This window comes from Rhincodon typus, chromosome 13 (genome assembly GCF_021869965.1).
Source record: "Rhincodon typus isolate 14 chromosome 13, sRhiTyp1.1, whole genome shotgun sequence".
Taxonomy (NCBI): domain Eukaryota; kingdom Metazoa; phylum Chordata; class Chondrichthyes; order Orectolobiformes; family Rhincodontidae; genus Rhincodon; species Rhincodon typus.
The window spans coordinates 11104227-11119567 of NC_063344.1; the positions used below are offsets into that span (position 1 = coordinate 11104227).

Sequence of the window (15341 nt, forward strand, 5' to 3'; positions counted from 1 at the left end):
ATCTCTGTGGTGAGAACTTCCAAAGACTTGCAAGGATTTTGTTGGATTGGAGACAGCGCAGAAGAAATTTACAAAAATGGTCCAGGGGATGGGGAACTTCAGCTATGAGAATAGATTGAAGATTAGCTCGGTTGACTGCATGGCTAGCTTGTGACAGAGAGTGACACCAACAGTGTGGGTCAATTCCCACACGAGCTGAAGTTACCATAAATGACTCGGGTTTTCAACCCTGCCCTTGCCTGTTGTATGGTGACCCAGAGATTAAACCACCACCAGCCATCTTTCTCTAATGAGCAATCCTATGGTCTGGCAAGAGTATGGGGACTTTACTTTTTAGGAAACACAGCAGCCAATTTCTATACAAAAAGCTTTCGCAAACAACAATGAGATTACAAATAGATCATGTGTCAGTTGAGGCATAATGCAAACACTGAGGCAACCACCCTGTCTTTCTTTAAAGAGTTGGCATGAGATCTTTTATGCCCAAGGTGCAGGCCAAGCTCAGGTTAATGGCACACATAGAAATCTGCAGCAATCTGACAGACCAGTGTGATTTTGTGTTCAAGACTTTGGAGCAGGTCTTAAACCCATAATCTCCTACAGCAACATGCACTGAACCTCAGCTGAACCCTGGAGGAGAAATATTGAATGAGCATTCAATTACAAATTCCATGAGATGATATTATCAGCACCCTGGGGGTTACCATTGATCATAATGTGAACCAGACCATCCAAGCAAGTACTGTGTCCACAAGAGCAAGTCAAAGGTTGGGAATTCTCCAGTGATCATTCAGCTCTTGTCTTCCCAAAACCTGTCCACCATCTACAAAGCACAAGTCAAGAGTGTGATGGAATGCTCTTCACTTGCCTCATTGGATACAGCTCCAATAACTCTCAAGTAGATTGATACCATCCAGATCATAGCAGTCCGCCTGATTGACACTACATCCACTACCTTCAACATTCAATCCTTTCACTGCCAATGTACAGTGGAAGCAATGTGTACTATCTACTAGGTGCATTGCAGCAGCTCATGAAAGCTCCTCCAACAGCACCTTCCCAAATCCCAACCTTTGCTACCTAGAAGGGTGACAGCAGCATATGCATAGGAACTTCACCACATGCAAATTCCCCTCCAAGTCACACACAATCCTGATTTGGAAATATATCACCATTCATTCTCCATTGCTGCTTCAAAATACTGGAACTCCCTTCCTGATGGCACTGTAGATGCCCTTACACTCCAAATACTGCAGCGGTTCAAGATCGCAGCTCACCACTACCTTCTTCAAGGCAATTAGGGATGAGCAATAATTGCTGACCTGGACAAAAATGCTTCAGTCCTACTACTAAGCTAGTCTCGGGCCTTTCCCATGGTTACTGATGATGAATGATGCACAAGTAAGTTCAACAGAAGAAGTATTTATTTTAGGTAGCAGGATAAGGTTTATTACACTTCTGTAACTATGTACAAGCTACCATTATATTGATGGTAGCATGGGGGTTAAAAGCCATGACTGTCTCTAACTATAACTGCCCAGAACTATCTAAAACTACTTGAACAGTTCCTGAACTGCCTGATGTTCCACCCATTCTATATCATACTGGGCAGAACTTCAGCCTAGCACCTCGGTTAACCCTTTGACTTCCATTACTTTATACAGAGGCTGTATAAATTGGCTGCTACATTTCGTACATTTACAGAAGCACGACACTGCAAAGTACATCTCTGGCTGTAAAGCATTTTGGAATGTCAATGGTCTTATGTTAAAGTAATGCAAGTCTTTCTTTATTTCTTTATCAATTCACACTCCCAATTCTTACTTTTATAATTCCCTTTACTGGTCAGAGAGAGACAGAGGGATGACAGCACTGTACCCCAGTTAGAGTAACAGCCGCCCAGGTTGGGTTATATTAAGACATGTGGAGCAGTTGCTCATCTGAAAACCAGCAATGAACTACAACAGAGTCACCAAGTGTCATCAAGCACAATTGTCATAACGTCACAGAATAATATAGCACGGAAACAGACCCTTCGGTCCAACCAGTCTATGCCAACAGAATCCCAAAGTAAACCAATCCCACCAGCCTGCTGCTGGCCCATATCCCTGCAAACCTTTCCTATTCACATACTTATCTAAATGTCTTTTAAACATTGTAATTGTACTCACATTCATCACTTCTTGAGGATGGTTATTCCACACGTGAACCACCCCTCTGTGTAAAAGATTTGTCCCTCGTGTCTTTTTTAAATCTCTCTCCTCTCACCTTAATGCGCCCCTAGTCTTGAAAGCCCCTATCCTAGAGAAAAGACACCTACCATTAACCGTTTCTATACTCCCCATGATTTTATAAACCTCTACAAGGTTGCTGCTCAACCTCCTACGCTCCAATGAAAAAATTCCCAGCCTATCCTGCCTTTCTTTATAGCTCAAACCGTCTATACCTGGCAACATCCTGGTAAATCTCTTCTGAACCCACTCCAGCTTAATAATATCCTTTCTATAACTGGGTGACCAGAACAGGACAATATTCCAAGAAGAGACCTTACCAATATCCTATACAATCTCAACATGACTTCCCAACTCCTATACTCAAAGGTCTGAGCAATGAAGGCAAGCATGCTGAACACCTCATTAACCATCCTGTCCATATGTGACGCAAACTATAAAGAATTATGTACCTGAACCCCTAGGTCCCTGTTTTACAACACTACCCAAGGCCCTACTTTTGTTTTACCAAACTGCAATATCTTGCAATTATACAGATTGAACTCCATTTGCCATTTTTCAGCCCATTGACCCATTTGATCAAGATCCCTTTGTAATCTTAGAAAATCTTCTTCACTGTCTACTATGCCACCAAGTTTGGTGTCGTCCATACCTTCTATATTCTCATCCAAATCATTTATATAAAGGACAGACATTTTACAAAATTTGACAACATTAACAGAATTACAATTTTAAACATTCCTAAAAAGAGACAAGGCGGCAAGAATTTTCAGTATCAGGTCTAGGATACAAGTAACACACTCAAAAAACTGGTGTCCTTTGCTGGTGAGTCTAGAACCAGAGGACCACAGTCTCAGAATGAGGGGCAAGTCATTTAAGATTGAGATGAGGAGGATTTTGTTCACTAGAGGGGAACAAATCTTTGGAATTCTTGACCCTAGAGGTTTCTGAAAGTTCACTCATGAACTTTCTGTCTTCAACCCAGAAATCAATAGATATTTTTTTCCTTTATTCATTAACAGGATGAGGATGTTGCTGGGTAGGCAGCTTATTACCCATCCCTTATTGCCCAGAGGGCAGTTCAGAGTCAACCACATTGCTGTGGGTCTGGAATCACATATAGGCCAGACCAGGTAAGGATTGTACTTTCCTTCCCTAAAGGGCATTAGTGAACCAGGTGAGTTTTTCCAACAATGGATTCATGGTCACCATTAGATTCTTAATTCCAGATATTTTTTAAATTGAATTCAAATTCCACCATCAGCCATGGCAGGATTTGAACCCAGGTCCCCAGCAAGTTATCTGGGTCTCGTGATTAACAGTCCAGCGATAATATCACTAGGCCATTGCCTCCCCTGACATTTCAGGACACTAAAGGCATTATAGGATATTGGGATGGTGAGGACAAAAGGCGTGGAGATAGGTGATCAGCCATAATTTATCTGAATGGCAGAGGAGACTTGATGGGCTGAATGCTTCTCCTGCTTCTATTTCCTATGTTCTAATGATTAGCAGTCACCATAGACCCCTCTTTCACTTGAGTGAGAGAGACAACTGGAGGCAGTATCACCTGAGGGTCACCACATCTCATAAAAGGGGCAATGTTGAGAAGGTGGGACCTTCATAGTAACTTCAGCTGTTATGGGAGTTGACCCCACACTGTTAGGCATCGGCAACCAGCTGTCCAGCCAACTGAGCTAACCAATTTCCAAGCAAGCTGTTGATTAAACTCCTGTGAAACACCCTAGGGTGTTTTGTTATGTTAAATGTGTTACGTTAACAAGTGCTGTAAGCATTCAATGGCCATCACACTTCAAAGGTTTTGTTCTTACATTAACTGGAGGCAATATGCTACAACATACTTTCATTTGCTAATACATGTAAGTACTTACACAGTGTACATGTTCGGCAATAAAATTTTGCAGCTTTGCCCTATCAGTGAACTGGAAGAGCTGGAGCTAAAAAAAATTGAGAAAAGAGTGACACAGCACAGAAATTTGAATGATGATAGATTTCCTATCAGGGATAGTTTCATGGGACACGGGGCCAGTATTTATTGTCCATCCCTAGTTGCCCTTAAGATAATGGAGTCAGGAGGTGAGTTACCTGCGCAGTATTCCTAGCCTTTGACCTGTTCTTGTAGCCACTTTATTTAAATGCTGAGTCTGATTCAGATTCTCATCAATGGTAACTTCCACCCCCCTCCAGAATGCTAATCCTGGGGGATTGAGCGATAGCAATGCCACTGATTGTTCATGGGCAATATTTAGATTCTCTCTTGTTTAATATGGTTATTGTCTGGTATTTGTGTAGCATGAATGTTAATTGCCATTTTCAGCCTTAGCCTGAATATTGTCCAGGTTTTGGACACGAACTGCTTCAGAATTTGAGGTGTCATGAATGGTGCTGAACATTGTGCAATCATTGGCGAACGTCCCCACTTCTGACCTTATGATGGAGGTAACGTCATTGATGAAGCAGCTGAAGATGGTTGAGCCAAGGAGAAACTAAGGAACTCCTGCAGAGATGTCCTGGAGCCAAGATGATTGACCTCAACCATCACGACCACCTTTCTATGTGCCAGGTATGACTCCAACCACTGGAGAGTTGCCCCCGATACCTATTGATTCCAGTTTTGCTAGGTCTCCTTGATGACACACTCAGTCAAATGAGTCTCTCACCTCACCTCTGGAATTAATCTCTTTTGTCCATGTTTGAACCAAGGCTGTAATGAGGTCAGGAGCTGAGTGGCCCTGGCGGAACCCAAACTGGGTGTCACTGAGCAGGTTATTGCTGAGCAGGTGCTGTTTGATAGCACTATTGGTGACACCTTCCATCACTTTACTGATGATCGAGAGTAGACTGATGGGGCAGTAATTGGCTGGGTGAATTTGTCCTGCTTTTTGTTTACAGGACATACTTAGGAAACTTTCCACATTGTCGGGTCAATGCCAGTGTGGTAACTGTACTGGAACAGTTTGTCTCGGGGAGCACAATTCTTCAGTACCGTTGTCAGGAAAGTTGTCAGGGCCCATAGCCTTTGCTGCAGCCAGTGCCTCCAACCATTTCTTGATATCATGTGGAGTGAATCAAATTGGCTGAAGATAGTATCTGTGATGATGTGATAACACAGTGTGGAGCTGGAAGAAAACAGCAGGCCAGCCAGCATCAGAGGAACAGGCTTTTTTTTAAGAAAAGTAGCATTTATTTCAGCAAAATACAACATTCAAATATTTGAAGAAAATTAATATTTTCATATTATAAACATAACTCAAAGCAATTATTGGAAAAGTTACATATATTTCTTTAAGAAATTTATACACACTAAAGTATTTCTATCACTTCAATTGAGTACAGCCCATTATTCTTTGCTTTGAGTTGATGTAGATTCTGAAGATTTCCCTCAATCTTGCTGAGCTGAGAATAAAATTTAACCTGTGATCTGATGAATTTGTGAAGGTGGGTAATTAATTCACAAGCCTCTGTTGCCATTACCAACACTGTAAAGTGAGCATCCAGCAACAGAGATATCCAGTCCAATACCTGGTTGACTGGCCTGCTGTTTTCCTCCAGCTCCACACTGTGTTATCTCAGATTCCAGTATCGGCAGTTCTTACTATCTCTGTGACGATGGAGTCCTCTCTGGAGGAGGCTGAGATGAATCATCCAGTCAGCGCTTCTGGCTGAAGATTGTGGTGAAAGCTTCAGCTTTACCTTTTTCACTGATGTACTGGGCTCTTCCGTCACTGTGGATGTGAAGCCTCCTCCTCCAGTGAGTTGTTTAGTTGTCCTCCACCATTCACGACTGGACTGCAGAGCTTAGGTCTGATCTGTTGATTTTGGAATCACTTAGCTCTGTCTATCCTGTCTGCAGAATGTTTTAACATTGTTTGTCTCGTTCTTATTTTTCCTCAATAGCCCTGTTTGATCCATGGTAATGCTAACCACATTTCTCCACAGTTCTCAGCCAAATTGCTTGGAGAATGGGTGAGCCCTTGTGCGAAGTCACCTCCCAGGAATTTCTGAAAGCTTCAATGAGGAACTTCAATGTCCATCACTATCTTGAAACATTAACTCTGTTTCTCTTTCCAGAGATACTGCCAGACTTGTTGAGTTTCTCCAGCATTCTCTGTGTTTGTTCCTGTCTATCACTTTTATGTTGTTTGGCATGTAATTAGTCCTGTGTTGTATGTTCACCAGGTTGACATCTCATCTTTAGGTCTGCCTGGAGCTACTCCCAGCAATCCCTCCTGCACTCTCCATTATACCAAGATTGATACACTGGCTTGAACATAATGGTAAACGGGGGGATATGCTGGGCAATGTGGCTGCACATTGTGTTTGAGTGCAATTTGCTGCTGTTGATACTGTACATCTCTACATTGATGCCCAACCTTGACTTCCCAGATGTGTTTAGCAGAATGGTAGCGACACACAACGTGATGTAAAGTGTTACAAATGTGAAGACGGAACTTTATCTCCACAAGGACTATGCATTGGTCATTCTTAATACTGTCAATGCTGTCATGGACAGATGCTTCTGCAGGAGACAGATTTGTGAAGATGAGATCAAGTTTCACATCTTGCTGTCTCCTTTACCACTTGACCCCCACTTGTCTTTTGTGAGTTGACCAACTTGGTCGACCTGTCTTGACTGCTTATCCTCTCTTAGTGATGGACATTGAAGTCCCTCATTGAAGTTTTCAGAAATTCCTGGGAGATGACTTTGCACAAGGGACCACCCATTCTCCAAGCAATTTGGCTGAGAACTGTGGAGAAATGTGGTTAGCATTACCATGGATCAAACAGGTCTATTGAGGAAAAATAAGAGCGAGACAAACAGTGTTAAAAAAACACAAGTAAAGGCTTTGTGCCTTCATGTACGGAACATTTGCAATAAACTGGATGAACTAATTGTGCAGAAAGATGTAAATGGGTACAATATAACTGGGATTATGGTGACATGGCTGCAGGGTGACTAGGGATAGGAACTGAATATCCCAGGGTATTCAGTATTTAGGAAGGACAGGCAAAAATGAAAAGGTAGTGGAGTGGCATTGCTGGTTAAAGAGGAAATGAACACAATAGCAAGAAATGATATTAGCTCTGACAGTGTGGAGTCTGTATGGATAGAGCGGAGAAATACCAAGGGACAAATAACATTCGTGGGTGTCATATATAGACTCCCAAACTGCAGTGGTGATGTTGGGAATGGCACTAAACAGGAAAGTAGTGATACATCTGATGAGGGAATATTGGTGATCATGGGTGATTTTAATCTGCACATAGATTGGGCAAATCAAATTCGCCACAATGCCGTTGAGGAGGAATTCCTGGAGTGTATATGGGATGGTTTTCTCGACCAATATGTGGAGGATCCAACTAGAGAGCAGGCCATCTTAGACTGTGTAACGAGAAGGGAATCATTGCCAATCTAGCTGTGCGAGACCCCTTGGGGAAGAGCAATCATAACAATTTTTTTTATCAAGATGGAGAGTGAGGTAGTTGTTTCGGAGACTAGGGAGATGATTCTTAATAAAGGAAACTATGTAGATATGAGGCATGATTTGGCCTTGATGGATTGGGGAGAGTTATTTAAAGGGATGGCAGGGGATAGGCAATGACAAACATTCAAGGAACGCATGGGGGAACTGCAACAACTGTTTATTCCTATCCTGCTCAAAAGCAAAATGGGTAAGAGGACCAATCCATGGCTTTGAAAGAAAATTAAAGATAGTATCTGATCCAAGGAAGAAGCATACAGATTGGCCAGGAAAAATAATATGTCTGGGGATTGGGAGCAGTTTAGAATTCAGCAAAGAAGGACCAAGGGATTGATTAAGAAGGGGAAAATACAATAAAAAAAGTAAGCTTGCAGGGAACATAAAGACTGACACTAAGAGTTTCTACAGGTACATGAAGAGAAAGAGATTGGTGAAGACAAATATAGATCCCCCACAGACAGAAATGGGGGAATGTATAATAAGGGACAAAGAAATGGCTGAGCAACTGAATACACATTTTGGTTCTGTCTTCACAAAAGAGGACACAAATCAGATACCAGAAATGTGGAGAATGCAAGATTTAGTGAGAGGGAAGAATTGAGGGACATCAAAGTTAGTAGAGAAATGGTGCTGGGAAAATTGTTGGGATTGAAGGCTGATAAATCCTCAGGGCCTGATAATCTGCATCCCAGAATGCTTAAGGAAGTGGCTGTAGAAATAGTGGATGCATTGATGGTCATCCTTCAGGATTATATAAACTCTGGAACAGTCCCTGCAAATTGGAGGGTAGATAATGTCACTCCAATATTCAAAAAGTGAGGAATTATAGACCAGTAAGCCTATCGGTAGTGGGGAAAATTCTCGAATCCATTATCAAGGATTTTATAGCGAAGCATTTAGAAAGCAGTGGCAGGATCAGACAGAGTCAGCATGGTTTTATGAAGAGGAAATCATGCTTAACAAATCTGCTACGAAGATGTAACTAGTGGAGTTGTCAAGGGGAAGCCAGTCAATGTGGTATATTTGGACTTCCAGCAAGCTTTTGACAAAGTCCTGCATAAGAGATTAATGTTCAAGATTAAAGCACATGGGATTGGGGGAAGTATATTGAGATGGATAGAAAACTGGTTAGCAGAGAGGAAACAAAGAGTAGGAATTAATGGGTCCTTTTCAAACTGGCAGGCAGCAACTAGTGGAGTACCACAGGGATCAGTGCTGGAACCCCAGCTATTCACAATATATATTAATGATTTGGATGAGGGAACTAAATGTAACATCTCCAAGTTTACAGTTGATATCAAGTTGGGTGGGAGGGTAAACTGTGACGAGGATGCAGAGATCCTTCAGTATGATCTGGACAGGTTGGGTGAGGGGCAAATCGATGGCAGATGCAGTGTAATTTGGATAAATGTGAGGTTATTCACTTTGGAAGCAAAAACAAGAAGGCAGATTCCTACCTGAATGGCTGTAAATTGGGAAAGGGGAGTGTGCAGTGGGATCTGGGTATCCTTGTGCACCAGTCACTGAAGGTAAGCATGCAGGTGCAGCAGGCGGTAAAGAAGGTAAATGACATGTTGGCCTTCATTGCGAGAGGTTTTGAGTACAGGGGCAGGGATGTGTTGTTGCAGTTATACAGGGCCTTGGTGAGGCCACACCTAGAATACTGTGTGCAGTTTTGGTCTCCTTTTCGGAAGAAGGATGCTCTTGCTCTTGAGGGAGTGCAGCAAAGGTTTACCAGGCTGATTCTGGGGATGGGGTGGGGTCTGATGTATGAGGAGAGATTGACTGGGTTGGGATTGTTTTTGCTGGAGTTCAGACGAATGAGGGCAGGATCTCATAGAGACTTAAAAATTCTAACAGGATGGACAGGGGAGATGCAGGGAGGACATTCTGAGGATTCGGGGTAGACCATTTAGGACGGAGATGAGGAGACATTTCTTCACCCAAAGAGTGGTAAGTCTGTGGAATTCTTTACCACAGGAAGTAGTTGTTGCAAAAACATTGAATTTATTCAAGAGGTGGCTAGATGTAGCACTTGGGGTGAATGGGATCAAAGGTTATGGGTTGAAAGCAGGATTAGGCCATTGAGTTGGATGATCAGCCATGATCGAGAAGAATGGCAGAGCAGGCTCGATGGGCCTAATGGCCCCCTACTGCTCCTATCTTTTCTTTGTTTCTACATATCTATAATCAATTAACTCTACTGTAGATATGTTCTTAAGTTCATGATATCAATGTTTCACTGAAGCAGCGTGAGAGTCATGTTTTCACGAGAACAATATCTCACTTTGTTGTGTATTCACCTTTATAAAGGCATAACCCAGGAGCTGTACCTTATGATCAAGCCTACTTGTAGCTTTTGCCTCTTTATTTCTTTAATCTCTCTCCAGCAAATACTTGTTAATGCAGTTTGTGGTTTTCTATATGTTAGTCCATATGCCACAAAGAACCAGGTTCTTGTGAGACAGATGTCTTAAAGTTGATTTACAACACTATTTACAAGGCTACAATTTCAGAGATATACGCACAGAGCCTAGGTCCCATTCTTACTAATGTTACTGTACTTAACATACACATAACTGAATGACTACACTGACTGCATGACACAGAGAGAGGGACTGAAAGTGAGGCAAGTCCCTTTGTTGCGGGACCTTGCATGTCCTGGTGCCGTATAACTGTCTGAAAGATACGGGCCTGTCTGATCTGGAATCCAAGTCATAATACAATTCTGTGAAACTGACACTTGCTTTGAATGGTTAAAATTATTTATTTACTTTCATTTGAATGTAACAGCATTCTAACTACAATCAGTGTGATTTATTTCCATCAATACAAGAGACCTTAATGTCTTACTATGTAAAATCAATTTTGCTACCTTGCTCTGCTTTAGTGAGTCACATTGCTTGGTTTCAGGCTAATTTTCCATCACTTCTGCCCTGTTTACACATTTCTTGAAACCCTTTAATGCCTGACCAGTTCTAGCTATTAAAACTTTCTTTCTTAAAAAAGAACTCTAACTTTTATCCGAACTGATTGTCCTAGAGCAGAATACGTTGACCCAATTTTGACATTCATGTCATACAAACACCAGACCAAAACTATCTCCAACAAAAGAGAATCTAAGCAACGCCTCTTAATAATCAATGGCATTAACAATCACTGAATCCCTCATTATCAACATCCTGAGGTTACCAAAGCCCAGACCACATGCACTGTAGCAGTTGAAGAAGACATTTCACTATTACCTTCTCCAGGGCAATTAGGGATGTCCATATTTTGTGAGTGAGTGAAAACAAAAAAATATTTTAGCTCATGCTGTTAGCAACAAGAATTATCTCTCAGGACAACTCTGCAGCTTTCATGAGCTTCTTCCAGCATCAGTCACGATGAACAATTATCTTGAGGTACCTCCCTAACAGCACTCTGGGCGTGCCTACACCACTAGAGCAGTTCACAAAAGCAGCTCACCACCACCTTCTTGAGTGCAATTAAGGACAGGAAGTAAATTTTGACCTTACTGGTGACACGCACATCTATGGAGGAATTTTTAAAAAGCCATGGGTTAAATCATAGGAAACATTACACTAAATGGAATAAGAATTGCTTAATTTTATACCAGATAGACTGCATGTAAATTTATATGCCAATTCTTAGGGAAAGACAGATTGCAATGGGATCGATCTTTGATGGGAACGCTAAGTCCCTGGATTCCTCAAAAGTGTTAGTCATATTTATCGGCTATCTGAACTGGATCTTGAGTTTGGTATTCCATTTAAAAGTGGCAATGTTTGCAAAGCGTAGAATATGTTTTTATGCAAATTGAAGAAAGATGTTTTAATTCCATAATTTGAATGTCTGTGTGCTAACTCTTACTCTTTCGGTGTAGCTGTCCATTTTGTAGTCGATTGTTGGGGCAAAATAGCAGTCAGCAGTCACCAAACAAACAAAGCTCTTGACTCCTTCCCCTGCCGTCCACAGAATGTCAGACAGCGCTGCTGCCAGTGCATTTTCTTGCTCTTTAAGGCTCACTCCAAGCAGGCTACGAGAGAATGTAGGAAAATGTAAGGCACCAGTTGCAATCACTCCAAATGTGACCAATGTTAGAGCCAAATGGCAGATGGTAACTAAAGGACTAACCGCTACATGGATGCTTTAGCACCTTGGACACAGATAACCTCAATCATTATTTGACCCAAGTTTATATATATCGAGCTGGAGTTTACCAGCCCTCTGGAGGTGGATGGGTAGATGGGCAACGTTTGTGGCAAGCATTGGGAGGAAAGCCCAGCCACCTCTCACCGGGATGAGATATTCCCAATGGCAGGAATGCCTCAATGGAGTGGCCTTTTGCCCAGAAGAGATGGGCGCCTAATTAAAGCAGTTTATTCACCACTTCCTCCCCAGTTGGGAGAGGTTTCTTAAGCTTGGGATGGCTGCCAGGTCACCCCTTTTGGGCTCTCAACTGGTTTTGGCGGCAGGGGAATGAATGCGATTCCTGCTCCATTGCCAATAGATGCCCATCTTTCTGTCACACAGTGGCGCAGGCCAGTCCTGCAGCTTTGATGCTGCCAAGAGGTCATTCTACTGGTTGCCAAGCACTGCCTACCTGTCCCTGGCACATACCTGGCTTTCAAGGGCACCTCTACCTCCTGCAACCCACTATCTCCTTGCTCTGATTCTAGCCACGGTCGCCAACTTAGGGGTGGGCATATTTCTGGAGGCTTCATCGCATGACTTCCCACCTGCACCCCCCCATAAAGAGTCATTTTACGCCCCCACCCTGTCTTTGATGCTTTTACCACCCAATAAACTAAAATGATCAATAAAAATGCAAAACAAATGAGCCGTCACTATAAGACTGTAAGAAGAATGAATGGAAATAGGCCATTCAGCCCATCAAGTCTGTTCCACCATTCAATGAGATCATGACCCTTGTTCCCATTAATACCTCCTGGGGTCTTCCAAGGTCCAAGCATGGCAGTGATTTTCTTTACTGGATGTGAACAAACGCACTGAGCGGCTACACAGTCACTCAGCTTAGAGGGAACATAAATCATGGTTTATCAGATAATCCTTAACTGCACTTTCCTGTCTTTCCCCATAACCCTTGATTCCCTTAGGGATCGAAAATCTACTTCTACCTTGAATATACTTAGTGATCCAGCCTCCATAGCTCTCTACAGTAAAGAATTCTGCAGATTGACTAAGATTTTTTATTCCCTCTGTGTTGCTCACAAGAGATTTATATTTAATCCTTGGACTTGCAGGTTAATGCAGGAGGGCTGATGGTGTTAGTTCTGATATATGTCTGTTTGCGATGTACTCCCCTGGAATAGCCATTGCTCCAATGGTCCCCAAAGCAAAATACTGCAGACACTGGAAATCTGAAACAAACACAGAGAATGCTGGAGAAATTCAGCAGGTCTGCCAGTATCTGTGGGGAGAGAAACAGAGTTAATGTCCGGTATGACACTTCTTCAGTCCCTGCTAAGTTTCTCATGTGAGCTGCCTGCATGGTCCCTGCAGTCTTCTCTTGGGACTTAAGCAAAACCCCTTCCTCAGCTGGGATCAAAGCATCTCAAAACTCATTGAAAGCAACCAATAAAATACTTAGGATTTAGGATTTAGTATTCAAATGCGTCACTCAGAGGGCTGTGGAGAGTAAGTCATTGAATAGATTCAATGCAGAAGACAATAGATTTCTGGAAACTAATGACATCAGGGGATAAATGGCTTCCAGACCATGATCTGTTTGAAGTGGCAAAGCAGGCCTGGTAAATCATAGAATCCCCACAGAGCAGAAGCAGGCCATTCAGCCCATTGAGTCTGCACAACCTCTGAAGAACATCCAACCAATAAAATTTCACAATTATTCTAAACATTGACCTAATAAGTCAAGATGAGAGCTTTATTTTACCACTTAATGTTCTGGCTTTCCAAATCACTGTTTCGGGTGAACAGCAGGTACTTGAGAATATACGCTTGCACAGCCATCTGAACAGATCTAATGCCACCCTTCAAAAAGAACGAATAATTTTATCAAACATCAATCTTATCAACATTATTTTACATATTACAGTCCTACTAATCTCACTAAACATAACGTTAGCTGTTTCTGCTGGATGGTGAGTCTAGAATAGAGGGACATGGTCTCAGAATAAGGAACAGGCCATTTGGGATTCAGATGCTTCACCCAGAAGGTAGCGACTTTTGGAAATTCTCCATCACTGAGTGTTGTGGAGAGTAAGTCATTGAATAGATTCAAGGCAGAAGTCAATAGATTTCTGGAAACTAATGACATCAAGGGATGTGGAGATCGTGGGGATAAATGGCTTCCAGAACACAATCTGTTTAAATGGGCAGAGCAGGCCTGGTGAATCATAGAATCCCCACAGAGCAGAAGCAGGCCATTCAGCCCATTGAGTCCGCACAACCTCTGAAGAGCATCCAAACAAGAACCAGCCCTTCCCTATAACCCTGCATTTCCCCATGGCTAATCCACCCAAACTGCACATCCCTGGACACTATGGGCAATTTAGCACGGTCAATCCATCTAACCCGCACTTCTTTGGACTGTGGGAAGAAACTGAGTACCCAGAGGAAACCTACATAGACATGGGAATTCTGAAAAAAATTATTTCTCAAACAATGTGGAAGTTGACACTTGTCGAAATGAATTGTATTGATGCAATTAATGGAAAGTGGCTGAGGGCAAAGGAATAGGTTGCAATGTTAGATGCTGATGAGAAAAGATAGGAAGGAAATCAAAGGAACTAACTACATCAGCATACACTGGTTAAGCCAAGGGATATGTGGCACAATGGGAGTGTCTCTACCTCTGAGCCAGGAGGCCTAGGTTCATGTACCCCATACTCCAGAGTGTAATAACATCCCTAAAAGAGGTTATTTGGACTGGTTGATCCAAGTGGTCTATTTCTATGCCCTTATATTATCCTTGATCAATTGAATCAGATTGCTGACCATGCCACATGCTATCCTGGCTTTCCTTTTTATTCATTCACAGGATGAGAGCATTTATTGATCATCCAGAGGGCAATTGAGAGTCAATCACATTGCTGTGAGTCTGGAGTCACATGTAGTCCAGACCAAGTAAGGACGGCAGTTTCCTTCCCTAAAGGACATTAGTGAACCTCATGGATTTTTCCTCAACGGTTTCATGGTCATCATCAAACTTGTAATTCCGGATTTGTGTTGAATTCAAATTATACCATCGGCCCTGGTGGGATTTGAACGCAGCTTCCCAGAATGTTATCTGGGTCGCTGGTTTAACCATCTAGCAATTATACTATTAGGCCATCACCTTCCCTTAGATCCATATAAATCACTTTTTTACTTGCTGTAGTGACAAAATCCTGAAACTTCTTCCCTAATTGCAAGGTGCGAGCAACTTACCCATACTAACCGTAGAAGTTTAAGAAGAAGTGGCTTATTTCTTTCTTACTTACTTACTTCTGAAAGCCAACTTGGGATGGTTAATGGGTACTGCAATGGGAAATATTTCATTAAAAGAGGTGCACCGTTTCAATAAGACAATTAACTTAAAATTACCGCTGGGCCATTTAGGATGGAAATCACAATCACTTTC

The 15341-nt window shown here is 42.2% G+C and overlaps 1 protein-coding gene across 2 annotated transcripts in view; it reads right to left on the reverse strand.

Annotated features, from left to right (window-relative positions):
* Positions 1 to 15341, reverse strand: part of mindy4b (MINDY family member 4B) — a 97398-nt gene that overhangs the window by 13801 nt on the left and 68256 nt on the right. Inside the window, exons 6-8 of one of the 2 annotated variants that reach the window (XM_048604694.1) lie at positions 13653 to 13750; positions 11609 to 11774; positions 4124 to 4189 (exon numbers count right to left, since the gene is read on the reverse strand). In XM_048604694.1, coding sequence (XP_048460651.1) covers positions 4124 to 4189; positions 11609 to 11774; positions 13653 to 13750 — 330 coding nt within the window. The remainder of the gene's footprint in view (positions 1 to 4123; positions 4190 to 11608; positions 11775 to 13652; positions 13751 to 15341) is intronic. The other variant, XM_048604695.1, reaches the window with a different exon arrangement.